This window comes from Plecotus auritus (genome assembly GCF_963455305.1).
Source record: "Plecotus auritus genome assembly, chromosome: 4".
In the NCBI taxonomy this organism is placed as follows: Eukaryota; Metazoa; Chordata; class Mammalia; order Chiroptera; family Vespertilionidae; genus Plecotus; species Plecotus auritus.
Window position 1 is genome coordinate 30,947,217 of NC_137775.1, and position 17,820 is coordinate 30,965,036.

The 17,820-nt window shown below is 38.9% G+C and overlaps 1 protein-coding gene across 1 annotated transcript in view; it reads left to right on the forward strand.

The window, feature by feature from the left end:
- The window catches only part of PEX3 (peroxisomal biogenesis factor 3), a 43,212-nt gene that overhangs the window by 22,964 nt on the left and 2,428 nt on the right, over positions 1 to 17,820 (forward strand). The window contains exons 4-11 of the mRNA XM_080664009.1: positions 3,163 to 3,206; positions 4,500 to 4,624; positions 4,913 to 4,979; positions 5,085 to 5,139; positions 5,696 to 5,864; positions 7,848 to 7,918; positions 10,554 to 10,676; positions 16,741 to 16,837. Coding sequence (XP_080520135.1) covers positions 3,163 to 3,206; positions 4,500 to 4,624; positions 4,913 to 4,979; positions 5,085 to 5,139; positions 5,696 to 5,864; positions 7,848 to 7,918; positions 10,554 to 10,676; positions 16,741 to 16,837 — 751 coding nt within the window. The remainder of the gene's footprint in view (positions 1 to 3,162; positions 3,207 to 4,499; positions 4,625 to 4,912; positions 4,980 to 5,084; positions 5,140 to 5,695; positions 5,865 to 7,847; positions 7,919 to 10,553; positions 10,677 to 16,740; positions 16,838 to 17,820) is intronic.

Consider the following 17,820-nt stretch of genomic DNA (forward strand, 5'->3'; position numbering starts at 1 on the left):
CGCGATTTTCGCCCTAAATCAGAACCCACCTACAAAGCACCTACGTCACTCACATGAAGCACATACACAGCAGTAATGAAGCGAAACAGTAAAAAAAATGTAAAAGAAAGATAATTCCTGACCTTTTTCTTGTGGTAAATAAATAATAAAAAACATAAAGCACATATGTACATAGGTCGAAATGACAGAACATTTTTTTTTTTATAAATAAATGGGAGATGGTAATGTAACCATGAAACGACATATGTCGAGTTCGACATAACCCGAGGACTGTCTGTATAAATACACATATATGTACTATTTTAGTCTGCCGAAGAAGCTTAGAATTGCTACCCAGTAGTGATGAATATCTTTAATCGAAGGTTGCCATCTCAAACTACCTTTTCCTGCTACCAGGAAATAGGACTCTTGGAGAAATAGCTGATTTCAGGTCTACAGCAAGAAATGAACAAGATAAACACACACAGTTTTTTATGTCAGTAAGCAAGGAAGCTATCAAAGACTAAATGGGGTCATGTCAAAAGGATTCAGGAACTAACATGAATAGTCCTCCCCATCCTTAGTCAAAGATGGACAATTTGAACATCAATAAGAATAAGTAAAGTGAGTTGAAATACATCAAATATATATTTAAATTCATGTGTCTGTAATGATACTTTAAAACAAAAAAAAAATACTTCATTATTTACCTTTGAATGATTATAGGACCTACTTCATTATATGTAAAATGGTAAATGTGGGAAAGAAATAAACATTGTTTCTGTTTTTCCTACATGATTTTATAATACATACTAGAGGCCTGTTTCATGAAATTTGTGCACTTGAGGGGGCATCCCTCAGCCCAGCCTGCACCCTCTCCCAGTCCGGGAGCCCTCGGGGGATGTACGACTGACAGCTTAGGCCCGTGGGGAGCTGGGCTAAGCCGTCAGTCAGACATCCTTAGTGCTGCCATAGAGGCGGGAGAGGCTCCCGCTACCGCTGCTGCGCTCGCCAGCCGTAAGCCCATGCTCAGGGCTTCTGGCTGAGCAGTGCTTCCCCTGTGGGAGCGCACTGACCACCAGAGGGCAACTTCTGCGTTGAGTGTCTTCCCCCTAGTGGTCAGTGCATGTCATAGCAACCGGTCGTTCCACCGTTCGGTCAATTTGCATATTAGCCTTTTATTATATAGGACTAGAGGCTCATTGCACAATATTCGTGCAAGAATAGGCCCCTGGCTTCACTCCCAGCCACCCTGGAGCTGGCAAGTCCCCGCTTCCCGGCCACCCAGGAGCCAGCAAGTCCCCGCTCCCCGGCCGCCCAGGAGGGAGCCAGCACATCCCCGCTCCCACCGGGAGCAGGCACGTCCCCACTCCCCAGCCGCCCAGAGCCAGCAAGTCCCTGCTCCCGCTGGGAGCCGGCAAGTCCCCACTCCCCGGCCGCCCAGAGCCAGCAAGTCGCCACTCCCACTGGGAGCTGGCAAGTGCCCGCTCCCAGGCCACCTGGGGCCTGGCAGCCAGCACGTCCCCGCTCCCCGGCCACCCTGGAGCAAGCAAGTCCCCGCTCCCGGGCCACCCGGAGCTGGCATGTCCTCACTTCTGTCTGAAGCACCACTCCAGTAGCTCCCTCCGCCACCCCCCTTCCCCTCATAGCAGGCTTCACACCGCTCTGCACCTGCATATGCAAATTAACCCCCATCTTTGTTGGGTTAATTTGCATACTTACTCTGATTGGCTGTGGGTGTAGCGGAGTGATGGTTAATTTGCATGTTTCTCTTTTATTAGGTAAGATATTCATATGCTCTAAAAGAGTAAAAAGACTAGAAGGATATATACCAATATGCTAGTGCAAATAGTTGTTATCATTGGTTACTAAAATTATAGTTGTTTTTTACTATGTTTTGTGGGCTTTGTTTTTGCAGTTACCCTGTAATAAACTATAATTACATATCCTATCTAATAAAAGACTAATATGCAAATTGACCGTGCCTCCGCTACACCCACAAGCCACGCCCACTGGCCAATCAGGAGCAAATATGCAAATAAACCCAACCAAGATGGCTGTGGCCACAGAGAGCAGAAGAGAGGCTTGGGTTTCCCCGGCAATGGAGGAAGCCAAGCTTTCCGCCTGCCTTGGCCTGCCTTGGCCTCCGCTTAAGGCTACAAAGTTTCAATGATAGAAGATAAATAAATCCTAACAAAAATGGCAGCAGCCACGGAGCTGGAAAGAGCAGGAGGCTAGGGTTGCCCCCGGCGATGGAGGAAGCCAAGCTTCTTCAGCCCTGGCCTGCTTTGGCCTCCACTTAAGGCTACAAAGTTTCAATTATAGAAGATAAATAAATCCCAACAGAAATGGTGGCAGCCACAGAGCGAGCAGAAGGCTTGGCTCCGCTCCAGGCTACAAAGTTTCAATTGTAGAAGATAAATAAATCCCAGATCCCAGGGTCGCCAGACCACCACAGGCCCTTCTCCCAGGCCTCCCCACACCCCAAGGGAACCCCCACCCTGATCTGGGACACCCTTCAGGGCAAACCAGCTGGCCCCCACCCATGCACCAGACCTCTATCCTATCTAATAAAAGAGTAATATGCAGATTGACCATCACTCCAACACACAAGATGGCTGCCCCCATGTGGTCAAAGATCCTGCCCCCATGTGGACACAAGATGGCCACCACAAGATGGCCAGCAGGGGAGGGCAGTTGGGAGGGACCAGGCCTGCAAGGGAGAGCAGTTGTGGGCAATCAGGCCAGCAGGGGAGGGCAGTTAGGGGTGACCAGGCCGGGAGAGAAAGGAAGTTGGGAGTGACCGGGCCTGCAGAGGAGGGCAGTTAGGGGCAAACAGGCTGGCAGGGGAGTGGTTAGGGGGTGATCAGGCTGGCAGGCAGAAGCGGTTAGGGGCAATCAGGAAAGCAGGCAGGTGAGCAGTTGGGAGCCAGCAGTCCTGGATTGTGAGAGGGATGTCAGACTGCCCGTTTAGGCCCTGTTCCACCGGGATCAGGCCTAAACGGGCAGTCAGACATCCCCCGAGGGGTCCCAAATTGGAGAGGGTGCAGGCTGGGCTGAGGGACATCCCCCACCCCCGTGCATGAATTTCGTGCACCGGGCCTCTAGTACAGCTATAAAATGCAAAGTTTTCTGTTAGATGATCTGAATATTATTTTCATATATTCTTATTTTTTTCTTTAGGCCTTCTAACAAGCTAGAAATATGGGAGGATCTGAAGATAATAAGTAAGCTTACATACTCTGTGACAGCAGCACATCCTTAAAATATTTCTAGAAAGAAAATTTTGTACTCTATGTGGATGACTCTTCTTTATCTCATAGAGTTATCAGGGTTAAATAATTCTCATAAAACAAGTCGGTCAGTTTCTGGTCATAGAAAGTACTAAGAGTGTTAATGGTGTAGGTGGTGTTACTGTTATTGTTATGATAATATGTAAACTTGTCCTAGACTACATATGACTATACTAGGTACTGATATCTGCAATATTATACTTTAAAGAAGTTTTTATTCCAACCCAGATAGTAACTTTACTTTGTATTGTGTACAAACTTTCATTGGTGATAAAAGTTTGAAGCAAAGAGCTGTCCTAGCGCATATATACATCCATGTCTTATAACATCATACTATCATTCCTACATTTTCTCATCCATTCAACTAATCTTTATCAACTGAATCATGCTATGCCTTCCTGTTTGAAAATAAATTAAACCTTTGTAGTACCCTTTATTTCCTTTGAGCTATTATGTGGTTTCACACCCCCCATATAATACCAAATATTTCTACATTCCCTTCTCCTCCCTCCCACTCACTGTTTGACACACTGCAGCCTGGATTCTACTCCCATGTCTCCACCCACGCAGATCTTGCAACATTAGTAGTAACTTTTATGTTGCTAAATCCACTGGACGTTTTTCTCCTGTTAGACCCCATGGCAGCAGTCAACACCTTTGCACTCCTCTGTTTTGAACACTGTGTTCTATGCTACTGTGACACCTCATCTCCAGATGTCTCCCTGTGTTTCTGTGCCTTCCCCTAGCCCAGTGGTCGGCAAACTCAGTCAACAGAGCAGCAAACCGTGGCTCAGGAGCCACACCACTGTCCTAGCCCTTTAATGGGCTCATACTCCTTTGCCTGCCTTTGAAAGCTGGAGTTCTTCCAAGCTTAGTAAAATTCTTTTACTCTGAGTTAGCTCCCTGGGAAAACCGGAGTTCTGAGGCTGCAACTCTTCATGCTTCCCAGCCCTTTCTTATTAACTTTTTAAAGTTAATAATATATGATCCTTCATTCTATATATTGGTTATTGTTTTAATTAAGAAATCATACCTAATGTACATTAAAAAGTTACGAGATAGACTTTGAAATATTTTGAATTGATATATTTTTGTATTTGAAACAGTTACAAATGTATTTTTAAGTCATCTTATGAGAAAATAACCATAGCAATGATTCATGTCTTTACACATTGATTTGTGTTTTAATAAGAGTACCAAATGTTTGTATTTTTTTCCTCTATGAAGGTTTTACAAGAAGTATTGTAGCTGTATATAGTACATGTATGCTGGTGGTTCTTTTGCGAGTCCAGTTAAACATTATTGGTGGATATATTTACCTGGATAATGCAGCAGTTGGCAAGAATGGCACAGTAAGTTGAATAGACTTAAATAGATAGTGCCCTTTGTTTCAAGGGGTTCAAAATTTAACCGAATATTACTACTATTGATAATTTCTATAAATTAAATATCTTTATATTTCATGTGATTATAAACTTTTATAAACTATTTTTTTATATTTTGAAACTAGACTTTTTTGTTATGTTAAAGAATGTTATATTGCCTATTAATCCGGGTCCTAAAAATCTCAGCTCAAGTTACACTGAAAATATTATTTACTAATAATATTGTGTAATTTAACCTTCTTCTATTTTGTACAGACAGTCCTTGCGCCCCCAGATGTCCAACAGCAATATCTATCAAGTATTCAACACCTCCTTGGAGATGGTAAGATTCTTATTTGTGACCTGTAAACTAATTGTAATTCATTCATTTGTATTATTGAGGAGTTTGAGAAGTAAACAAGGCTTTATGTTTGTTTTCTTTTAATAGGCCTGACAGAGCTGATCACTGTCATTAAACAAGCTGTGCATAAGACTTTAGGAAGGTGAGGCATTTTGCTTTGGCTTTTCTGACTTCCGATTCTAATGAATAAAAGAAAAATTAGAATTGTTCTAGTGAAGCTAGTAACTTGACAAAGGTTGTTCATGAGATTCTTTGTAAGCTAGTAAGAGACATAGCCCTTGGATATTGCATCGTGGAATCCATTTTCTTCATTAGTATCAACCTTTTGATAGTAAGGGTAAACCCTTAACATTTCATTGTTTTTTATTGATTTCCAAACCAGAAATATTTGGGTCGTGGGGTAAAAACCTACTTTAAAATTAGCCTCTGAGGCTTTTATCTCCCACTTATACTGGTAATGTCTATAATTACAGTGGGAATTTTCTTGTGAAATCTGCAGCAAGATTTTTCTTGGCTCTGTAATAATGCCCCTTAACTGATGGTTGATTTCTTAATCTACTCAAGTGATTTCACAGTCAGCAGTTTCAGGTTTGACTGGATGAAACAGGATCTCAGATAGTAACCTGATAGGAAAAGAGTGTGTGTAGGATGTACAGTATAGTTTCAATTAATCCCAATTTTCTTTTCTCTGTTCCTAGTGTTTCTCTTAAACATTCTTTGTCCCTTTTGGACTTGGAGCAAAATCTGAAAGAAATCAGAAATCTCGTTGAGGAGCATAATTCTTCCTCTTGGACTAATAACAATGGATATAAATCTTTATTATGCCATTATATGATGCCAGATGAAGAAACTCCATTAGCAGTTCAGGTGCTTAATTCATGACCATTTAACCAAACCTCTTACTCTATATATTTAAATGTTTTACTGTCTCTTAAAATGTAGATTTCTGAGTCTCTTAAAAGGTAAGCATTTGAAAAATATATATTTCAATAATTTAAATAAAACTCATTAATTTAGAAAACAAATTTCATATATGATTTCTAGTTAGAAACATTTATAATTTTAGATATTCAGCAAATTTTTATTATTAGTTATGTGACAAATACTATGATATATGATCAGGATATAAAATGAATAGGACATGTTCATTACATGTGAGAAACTCAGGAGACAAATTTAGTTCATGTGGCTAGAGAATATTGTATTTCTATGAGATCAAGTAGCAGAAGATAGAGCTAGCCCGGCCAGTGTTACTCAGTGGTTGAGCATCGACCTATAGACCAGGAGATCATGGTTCAATTCCCAGTCAGGGCATATGCCTGGGTTTCTGGCTCACTCCCAGCAGGGGGCCTGCAGGAGGCACCCTATCAATGAATCTCTCTCATCATTTATGTTTCTATCGCTCTCTCCCTCCCCCTTCCTCTCTGAAATCAATAAAAATATATTTTTAAAAAAGAAAGGTAAATTTTAATTAGGCCAGTTACCACTATCACATTTGTTTTTTAAAATAAACCAATGATGGCAATATCTAAGTGGACTGAACGAAGTTGTCATCCAGTTGAGAAACAAGGCTTAATCTAGCAGTTATCCACCATGGTGTTGCTGCACCTGTGGGTTTCAGGCAGTTGTGATTTACGTTATTCATTGATTAAGAATAATAAAAATGCCAAAGATTGCAGTTCTATATCTCATTTTAAAAGAATTATTGGCTTTTTCATATGTAAGTGGATTGCACCCATGCATCTCTCATTTGACAACTGGAGAAGCCTTAGACCAGAAAGGTCCCTATGCCATTCCTTAGCATTAGAACAAAGAATGCCATATATTTCATTGCCTGCAGCTTTCCAACCCCTCCCTAAAGACCCCAAAGATAGACCTGTTGGGTGGGGAGATATTTTGTATTCATGAGGAGGCCAAAAATAAGTTGCAACCTGTTTAAGGCATCCCTGTAGGGTGGATGGAGGCTAAAATGAACCAACAGAACAGATGGGACAGAATTAATAAAAGAAGCAGGAGAACACTTACTTACAAGCTATAATGTCAAGGAGATGTGATAAGATATTTAAAAAGCATTCTGGAATTTTAAAATTCAAATTTAAAATTCAGCTGTGGAACTAAAAAAAAAAAAAAAAAAAAAAAGATTCAAAAGAACAGGTGAAAAGAGGAATAGTGAGCCAAATATTACCTGAATTAAAACCTGAAATTTCAGCCCTGACTGGTTTGGCTCAGTGGATGGAGCGTCGGCCTGCAGACTGAGAGGTCCCAGGTTCGATTCCGGTCAAGGGCATGTACCTTGGTTGCAGGCATATCCCCAGTGGGAGGTGTGCAGGAGGCAGCTGATCGATGTTTCTCTCTCATCGATGTTTCTAACTCTCTATCCCTCTCCCTTCCTCTCTGTAAAAAATCAATAAAATATATTTAAAAAAAAAAAAAAAAAAGAAGAAAAAAACCTGAAATTTCAGATTGAAAGGACACACAGAGCCCCAGACTAGCGTAAATTGATCCAAAGACACATACATATCCTGATAAAATGTCTTTCCAATAAAAGAAAAAAAAAATCGCAGGCCTCTGCAACTTCAAGGACTATTTTGTGCTTTGCAAATATATGCTAGAAATGTGTCTGAGGGGGCCCAGATAAACAAAGATCTTACAAAGTATTATGATTTTCTTTGATTTATCTTTTAAAAACACATGAGTCTTTATAGTTCTTATATAGTTTAACATTTTTTGCTTTTTGGTAGAACATAGACTTTTAGATTTTATCAACTCTGGAGTTTATTAATATGACTAATTTCATCATAACCCTGTACTAATATTTGAAACCTGAAGTATGGCATTTTAATTTCATAGGCCTGTGGGCTTTCTCCTAGAGATGTTACCACTATTAAATTACTCAATGAAACTAGAGACATGTTGGAAAGGTATGTATACTGTATGTAACAGAAAACGTGTTTCTGTTTTGATTGTACTCTTACCACTTTTAGTCCTTCTTGAAAAAAATATTCAACATAATCTCTTGTCAAAATTAAATTTTGAATCTGTTGCCCTGCCTTTAGGTAGGATTTCCAACTGAAACTAGTTGTTCTCTTTTAGGGTGGGGAGGGAAGCAGAGATTTTTTTCAACATACTCACACCTGGCCCACTTCCCTAGCCTAGAGAGTCTGTATCCTAGTTGAGGGACTGGAAGATAGTGTTTATATTTTGAATAAAGCTTTCAAGGATGATTCTGGTATACCCAGTGTATACTAGTCTGTCTATCTGTCTGTCTGTCTGTCGTCTGTCTGTCTCTCTCTCTCTCTCATATTTGAGAACTACTCCCCTGAACCCTTTTAGGATAGAATATGTTTCTAAACTTTAAGTGATAAAAATGTCACATCTTCCCTAAATAGGGTATTACTATTTTAAATCATGCAGAAGAGAACTAGGGTGTTAAAAGTAGAGAAAGCACCAGACTCTACATTAGAAGACCAAACCTAGATTCAAGATTGGCTTGCATATTTATTGGCTGTTCAATGAGCCACTTAAACTCTTTCAGGTAGTTTTATCATCGTAAAAGCTGAGTAGGAAAACCAGTCTTACCCACTTTACCTTAAGTGATTAAAATAATCAAAACTTCTTTTAAATTAAAGATAATTTAAGGCCATTTCTCTAGTTCTGTTTTCTGAGGAAATCATATCCTCTTCTTATAATATTTTTTAATGATTTTGAAGAAAATCAGCAATTTTTTTAGGTTAACCCAGCTGCTGAATCTACAATCTGAATTCATCAAGTTCTAGTGACTTTCTACAGTAGCGATCTCCCCTTTTTTTTCTTATTCAGGTTTCCACCAAATCACTCTATGAAGCTCTAGAAAAGGTCATCAGTGATCTTTTATCAAAGCCATTAGCCCCTAATGTTCATCTTACTTGACCTTTCTTTGGTAGTGGACACTGTTGATCAAGCCTTTCTTGAAATTATTTTCTCATATGGCTTCCATGGCAGAATAATTTCTTAATTTTTCTCACATCATATTTTCTTAGGTTCCTCTAAATCTGTCTTTCCGTTAAACATTAGAATCTCCCAGGTAATTGTTCATATTTCATCCTTAATTGCTCCAAGAAGATTTTTATATTCCCATTGCTTTTTTTTAACTACTGTGTGCTAATAATTCCCAAATTTATAGCCCTACGTCTCCATTCCCATGAGTTGATATGGACTGAGATTTCTCTATGTTGAAGTTAGAAGTAATTTGGTCACTAGGCATTTTCTGATTTTCATAGCATACATACAGTATATTATTCTTTATATCAAACTAGAGGCCCAGTGCATGAAATTCATGTACTCAGAGGGGTCCCTCAGCCCGGCATGCACCCTCTCACAGTTCGGGAGCCCTTGAGGGATGTCCGACTGATAGGGAGCGGGCCTGAGCCAGCAGTCAGACATACTCAAGTGCTGCCGCAGAGACGGGAGAGGCTCCTGCCACCACCACCGCTGTGCTCGCCAGCCATGAGCCCGGCTTCTGTCTGAGTGGTGCTCCCCCTGTGGAAGTGCACTGACCACCAGAGGGCAGCTCTTGCATTGAGTGTCTGCCCCCTGGTGGTCAGTGCACATCATAGCGACTGGTCGTTCCACCATTGGGCCGAAACCGACTCTCCAACATCCCCCGAGGGGTCCCGGATTGCAAGAGGGTGCCGGCCAGGCCGAGGGACCCCACCGGTGCATTATCGGGGCCAGGGAGGGACACAGGACGTTGGCCAGCTGGAGAGGGACTGGAGGGGGCTCCAGGGTGTGTCCGGCCCATCTCGCTCAGTCCTAATAGGCCGGCCCCAGCAGCAAGCTAACCTACTGGTTGGAGCGTCTGCCCCCTGGTGGTCAGTGCACATCATAGCGACTGGTCGACTGGTCAGCTATCTGCTCCCTGGTGGTCAGTGCAGGGAGCAGTTGAACAACCTTAGCGTATCATTAGCATATTACGTTTTGATTGGTTGAACGGCCAACCAGACACTTAGCATATAGTTTTATTATATAGGATTTTTTGTGAAGTGCTAATATGTCATAACAGAAAGATCTTGAACTTTAAGTTAAAAAAGGCTTGGGTTCAAATTCTAGCTACCCCATTTACTAATTTCATACCATTGAACAAATTTCTTTATCCCTCAAGTATCCAGTTCCTCTTCTGTATAGGATAATAAAATGTTCTAAATTACTGGTATTTCATGATGGAATATGTAAAGCAAACCAATAATCTATGGTTAAAAGAGGTTTTCTCTTTAAGAATTTCTTCAAGAGAAGTAACACTATTATTGAAATTTTAAAAATAAATTGTACAAAATGCTAACCAATGTAAGAAAATTTAAAGAAGTGGATGAATATTCTCATTGTGTTGTGCTAAATAATAAGCTCTCTTTTTATACTAATTTTTAAGAATTCACTCCTTGATATATTTTTATAGTGTTTTAGGCTATAAAACTAGATTGTGACTAGAAATGGTGGCTCTTAGTGGTAGCCACAGTTCATGAATTTATTTCCTTTTCCGTTGAGACTCTGAAAAGTAACTTATCTTTTTATTTTGTGTAGTCCAGATTTTAGTACAGTTTTGAATACCTGTTTAAACCGAGGTTTTAGTAGACTGCTAGACAATATGGCTGAGTTCTTTCGACCTACGGAACAGGACCTGCAGCATGGGAACTCCATGAATAGGTAAGATGACATGTAAAAATGTTACCCGTCTAATGAATACTCTAATGAAGTAGAGCTTTGGTTCTATTTATTTTCTGTAACAAAAAAAAATCTTAGAGGGTAAATTTGAATGCTCATTTTTCAACAAGTTAAATTTCATTAACCCAATTACACCTTCGTGAGTAGAACTCCTTCTAGACTCAGTATTAAAACTTTAATTCCTTGTAAAAATTTTCCCAATATAGTTAAGTACTTAGATTGTGAAACTACCCTGCTATCAGCCAAATTCCAATTATTGGTATGTGTTTTTAACTCTTTAGAATACAAAACTGAAAATGTTTTAATGCATTCTCTAATTTTATTCCAGTTCTGCAAGCCATAATTGGCCTATATAATTCAATATTTTAGTCATTTTAATAACCAGGCATTCCTGTAATGTTTCCTTTTGATTAATTATCTCCTAGTTCTATAACTATGTTAGTGTATTCATTTTGTAGAATTGAGAATATTTAGTTAGTTCCATTGTTAGTAATTTTAATGATAACTATTATTAAGTCATGGATTTATGCTGCCAAAGGTATTTTATGGTTTTATTACATCCTTATCATCTTAACATAAGCACCTTGGATCTCCTATTAAACTTTACACTCTTTAAGAATCTCTGTTTTTTTATATTAAATTCAGAAAATAGGTATTAAATCAACTAGGGGCCCAGTGTACAAATTCGTGCACCTTGAAAGGAACTGTGGGCTGCAAGGCTGCGGTGGGCACAGGGGCAGGTCTTGGCCCATCCTCCATGCCCCCGCCTGGGCTCTCCCACCACAGCTCCTGGTTTCCTCTCTGCCGGCAGCCCTGCTCCTGCTGCCGCCACTCCCAAGCACTGATGGTACCGGCCCCGCTCGCACCCACTGATGGCGCAGAGCGATTGGGGCCGGCACCAATAGTGGGTACGAGTGGGGCCGGTGCTGTCAGTGGGTGCCAGTGGTGGCTGCTGCAGGGGGAGGTGAAGAAGCCCTCAGGGGCAATAGAGGCCAGCAGCCACCACTCACATTCGCTGATGGCGCCGAGCGATCGGGATCAGTGCCAGGCACCGGCAGCGGGTGCGAGCGGTGGCTCTGGCGCCAGGTGCAGGTGCGAGAGGCGGCTGCCAGCCCCAATCACCTCTCAGGAGCAGGGGGAGGTGGAGAAACCCTGAGGGGCAATTGGCACCGGCAGTGGATGCGAGTGGCAGCTCTGGCACCAGCAGCAGGTGTGAGCAGGGCCGGCGCCGGCAGTAGGTGCAGGTGCCAGGCAGGACTGCGGCACACGGGAGCAAAGAATTTTCAGTAACCACCAGAGGCTCGCCCCAATGACAGCAACCAGCGCCCCGCCTTGGTCTGGCACCCCTGCTCACCATCCTGCCGCAGCTGACGTCCTCCATGTTCCACACTCTGCCGCCTGCTGCCGATGCCCACCATGTTCCACGCTTGCCCCCTGGTGGTCAATGCACATCATAGTGACCAGTTGTTCATTTGTTCTGCCGTTCGGTCTATTTGCATATTAGGGTTTTATATATATACTAAAGGCCCAATGCACGAAATCGGTGCAGGAGTAGGCCTTCAGAGCCCCGGCCGCCCTCACAGCCCTGGCTTCATCCAGAAGGTCATCCAGACTGTCGTTCCGCTGTTCGGCTGTTCAGTCTATTTGCATATTACACTTTTATTATTATAGATAGATGTTAACTGACTATAAACTCATTCATTAAAAATAAGGGAAACAGTAAATGATATTCTGTGTGTATGTATATGTGTGCAATATCCTAATTAATCCATAAATATATAAAGCAAGAAATTGATTATTTGCCCAATTCTCCATAGCCTATCTTTATTATACAAAAATAAAAACTAAAAATAACTTGCAATTAACATTGAGGATTAAACTTCATTAAGCCATAAAATTTATCTTCTAAAATAATTTAAATATCTCCCTAAGATCTTTTTTTAGCAGTTTTTTCAATTTTACAAAAATAAATTTGAGCCCCTGTATGCTCCGTAAATCAAGGTGCTCCAATTCATAAAACTTCACTATAATCTCTACCCAGCAAGGTGTGCTGATAAAGAATTAAAATAGTGTTTTAACATGGACAAATACTTGATCTTATACATTGAAGAATTTTAATATTTTGCTACAACCACAACAGTTATTGATAATCTTCTTTTTTTTGATCCCCTGTAGTACTAATCTGTAGTTTCACATACAACCTACATGTTTCACCATGAACTGGAGTCTTATTCCTTAGTTACATTTTAAGCCTACTGTCAAAGTCAGAGACTATCTGATGCCCTTTCATATTTCATTATATACAGTAGGCATTCAGTAGAAATTAACTGAGTTTTTCTCTTTCATCTCAATAACCAAATTTATACTTCATGATTCAATGGTAGAAACATTCACATTTTGCTTGCTGTCTTACGTATTGTTTAACATCATGGAAGTTCTAGCCATCACAATAAGTTAAGCAAAAAAATTTTAACAGCATCATTCTAGTATTCTAACCAATGTTGTAAGGCTAGGAAAAGACCGATTTTGAGAACCAAATATAGAGACCCCATTAACTTTTTATATATTAACTTGAAAATAGACAACTGTTACTGAATGTTTATTACTATATCATAAATTGTTAGTTGACTCTTGATTTTCTAAGTTCAATTCGTATCTTCATAAAATGATATATAAGTTTGGGAAAGGGAGGGGAAAAAATTATGAAGGCAACCTGATTTTATACTTAGAAATCCAAGAGAATCAACTAAAAATTATAAAGTTGGCCTCTCAAAATTGATTTATTAATGTAGTCAAAGTTCCATCAAAATCCCATTAGGAATTAAAAAGGTGGTTGCTTTGTTTTTGAACCTGAAAATTTGCTATAAAAGTAATCAGAGAAGTAAAGGGATAAGAATACTCAAGAAATTATTGAAAAAGTAGAGCAATGAATATACTTTCCCTATAGAACATATAAGGTACAGTTATTAGAATAATATATTCTTGCCAAAACCGGTTTGGCTCAGTGGATAGAGCGTTGGCCTGCGGACTGAAGGGTCCCGGGTTCGATTCCGGTCAAGGGCATGTACCTTGGTTGCAGACACATCCCCAGTGGGAGGTGTGCAGGAGGCAGCTGATCGATGTTTCTCTCTCATCGATGTTTCTAGCTCTCTATCCCTCTCCCTTCCTCTCTGTAAAATATCAATAAAACATATAAAAATTTTAAAAAAAGAGAATAATATATTCTTTTAAAAATAATAGATAAATCAGTGGAATAGGATATAACATCCAGAAACAGACTCTAACATATATAGGATATTATTATATGATGAAGATGAGTAAGAGATGGAAATGTATTATTTAGTAAATGATAGTAAGACAACTTGACATTTTATAATGACTAATTGTAAAATAATAAAGTTAAGAGCCCCTCTGTACCATACATATAGAAAAATATATATCCAGGAGGTTAAACAATAAAAACATAAATGAACTGATAGAAAACAGGTGAATATTTGTCTGATCTCAAAATGGAGAAAAAATAATTCTAAGATTGAAAGAACTTTAGATAAATAAAATGATAGGTTTTACAAATGTAGAATTTAAATCTTATAAATCAAACAACTTTATAATTAACTAGAGGCCCAGTGCACAACATTCGTACACTCTTGCGGGGGGAGGGGGGGTCCCCCTCAGTCCGGCCTGCACCCTGTCATAGTCCGGGAGCCCTCGGGGGATGTTCTACTGACGGTTGTCAGACATCCTTAGCACTGCCGTGGAGGTGGGAGAGGCTCCTGCCACCTACACTGCACTTGTCAGCCATTTGCCTGGCTTCTGGCTGAGCAGCGTTCCCCCTATGGGAACGCATTGACCACCAGGGGCAGCTCCTGCGCTGAGGGTCTGCCCCCTGGTGGTCAGTGCACGTTATAGCAACCAATCATTCTGCCATTCGGTCGATTTGCATATTAGCCTTTTATTATATAGGATATTAAAATAAATGCCAATGATATGTTGGGGGAAATGTTTGCAAACTATATATGTCACACAAAGAGGTGTATATACACACCAGTTAAGGAAGAAAACACCTAAAGAAAGAAGTGGTCATAGACACAAACAGATACTTCACAAAAGAACAGAGAAATGGCCATTTTGTTCATCTAACATCTATTTCTTGAACACCTGCTATACATCATGCACTCTACTAGGTCTTTGTCCTTATGGATCTTATAATCTAGTAGGAGAAATAGACAATAAAAATAATTGTACAAACTGTTATAAATTTTATAAAGGAAAAGAACATTGAACATTTAATAGAAGTATTTGAACAAACATGAAAAGTCAAGAAGAGTTTCCCTGAGGAAATAATTTGAATTAAGAACTATAACTCTTTAATATAGTGTTGGACTGGAAAGAGGCAATTGACATTCAGGGCAGAAGCCACAGGGCAAAGACTTTGAAGACAGGAGGACCAAGGTTCAATTTGAGGACCTGGAAGAAAGCTGATGTGACACCTGAACGGATGGAACTAGGGAAAGAATGGTGTGAGATGAAGTTGGAGAAGTCAGCACATGCAGATTATGCGTGTTGGCTTGAAATGCTGGGGAGCTACTAGAGAAGTGAGAAAAGAGTGACATGATGGGAGTATTTTGATTGCTTTGTGGAAAAGGAATTGGGAAAGGGGAAGTTGGGGTGGGACATAGCAATGGATGAATGAAGACTTTTATTAATTAATCCAACAAGTATGTATTGAGTACACATGGTACCTAATGTCACGGACCTTGTACCTTGTATGATCGTGGTGTCTTCAATTCTATTGAAAACAAATTCACAAATAAAAAAAACAAGTAAACAAAATCATGACAGATTTTGAAAAATGTCTACATAGGTACTATGAAAAGAGAATAAAGCCTATTTTCTTCAGGAGTTCATAAAACCTCCCTGCTTTTTTCTTTTTAAGCATTGCCTCAAATCTCAGCATAGCATACTCATTAGACACCATTGCTTCAGCATTTTCATTATATTTAAAAGAAAATTTCTAGTCTAGCCTTAGGTTTAAATGTATAAAGTATGATATTTAATATAATAAACCTAAGTCTGTAACCCACTACACAAAAAATTCATTTTATCATTTAACAGTCATTATATCATATATAATCACACAATAATTTATTCATCTCACAAATGTTTATTGAACACAAGTTAGAAGATAATTGCTGTAGTTTGGACAGAAGTTAATGCTTAACTTGGACTAAGTTTGGCAGTGGGGAGAAGTAGACACATTTAAGAAATATTTAAGATTGTGGAGAGATTGGATATACGCAGGAGAAGGAAGTGCCAAAGATAATGCTCAGGTTTCCTGTTTCAACATTCAGATAGATAATGGTACAATTCACTGGAATAGAGGGAAGAAACATTCAATATTGCTAGTTATTGAGGAAAATACAGATCACAACTGTGAGATACCATTTTCAGTTATCAGACATACAAAGATTAAAGAAAAGATAATGCTTAACACAGAAAGAAGGCATGAAAGACCAGTGTTCTCACACACTGCTGGAGAAGCAGAGGGCATTTGGCAATATACATTTTAAACCTTGAAAACATTCCTACCCTTTGATCCAGTAATTCCATGTTAATACAAAGATTTATTTATATTAAGGAAAATTAGGCAAAAACTTAAGTGCCTAATTCTAGGAAATTGATCATATAGATTATCACAGCTAGTTTGATTACTATATAATCATTAAAAACAGACAAAAATTTTGGAACTTTTAATAAGATGAAAACATGCTTATATGAATAAAAATTCAAAACAGTATTGCTTGGGAAGTTATAATTGTATGTTAAAAACAAAAAAACATAGATATGTGTAAAAATTACTGAAGGAAATTAACCATGATGTGAGTTGTAGTTATTATTTCTAGGTGGTAGGATTATGTGTGACTTTTATTTTCTTAACACATTTCTGTAAGTACTTTTTAATAGCTGTTTATGAATTTATAATTAAAGTGTTAAATACACATAAGATAAATTTTACACAATACTAATTATTGTGATGATGTTTCAGTCTTTCCAGTGTCAGCCTGCCTTTAGCTAAGATAATTCCAATAGTAAATGGACAGATCCATTCGGTTTGCAGTGAAACACCTAGTCATTTTGTTCAGGTAAGAAGAAAGCTTTGGAGTATTAAAACTAGATTGTTATTAACACTTGTTTTTGTCAGTCTTTAAATTTTAACAATCTGGAAAAATATGAAGTGTTATCTTCTGTGGTCTATTGAGCATCTTTCATGGCTTGTTGGCCATTTTTTATACTTCCTTTTGTAATGATCTGCTCAAGCTATTTCCCATTCTTTTATTGATGTGGTTTTCTCTTTATTAATGAGTTGTAGAAGTTCTTTACAAATGCTCATAAAAGTCCATTGTCAGATATATAGGTTGTATTTGGGTTTGGGTTTTGTTTTTGTTTCTTGGATGTTTGGGGGTTTTTTGTTTGTTTTTGTAAAGGTGTCTTTTGATTATGAAGTTTTTAAGTTTAGTTAAATACACTTATTTTTTATCTAAAAAAAAACAAAAACACAAAAACTAGATTGTATTTTTGGATGTTGTCCTGTTTGTCTAACATAAAATTGCACTTCTCTCCTGTGATACCTGTTCAAAGAAATCAAAAACTTAAAATCACATGTTAAGTGTGATAGAATGCCCATGCGAGTAATAATGTATCATGGCAAATTTATGAGGTTGGGAATACCTTTCTCCTTGTTATAGTCCAACACCTGACAGACTGTATTGTAGCCCTGATACAATCTAGTGGTCAGTTGAATTTACAGTGTTAATGTTTTGCATTAAGCTGTGTTAGTGAGCGTATTGAGCCTTAAGGCAGATCAATGATACAAGTCCTCAAATTTTGAGAAGAATAAAAAAACTTTTGTGGAGAAGTAAAGCATTTTAATAATTAATAAATATAACTATTAATAGTAACTAATAATTTGCTCACTAAAAGCTACATAGACAGTGGGCTATTTAAAATTTTCCCTAGACTACCTATTTCTCCATCTTCTTTCTTAGGAAAGCATTTTAGAATGCATTGGGTAAGACTGATATTATTAAATGGATAACTTTAAATCCATATAAGTGTTTTTTATCTG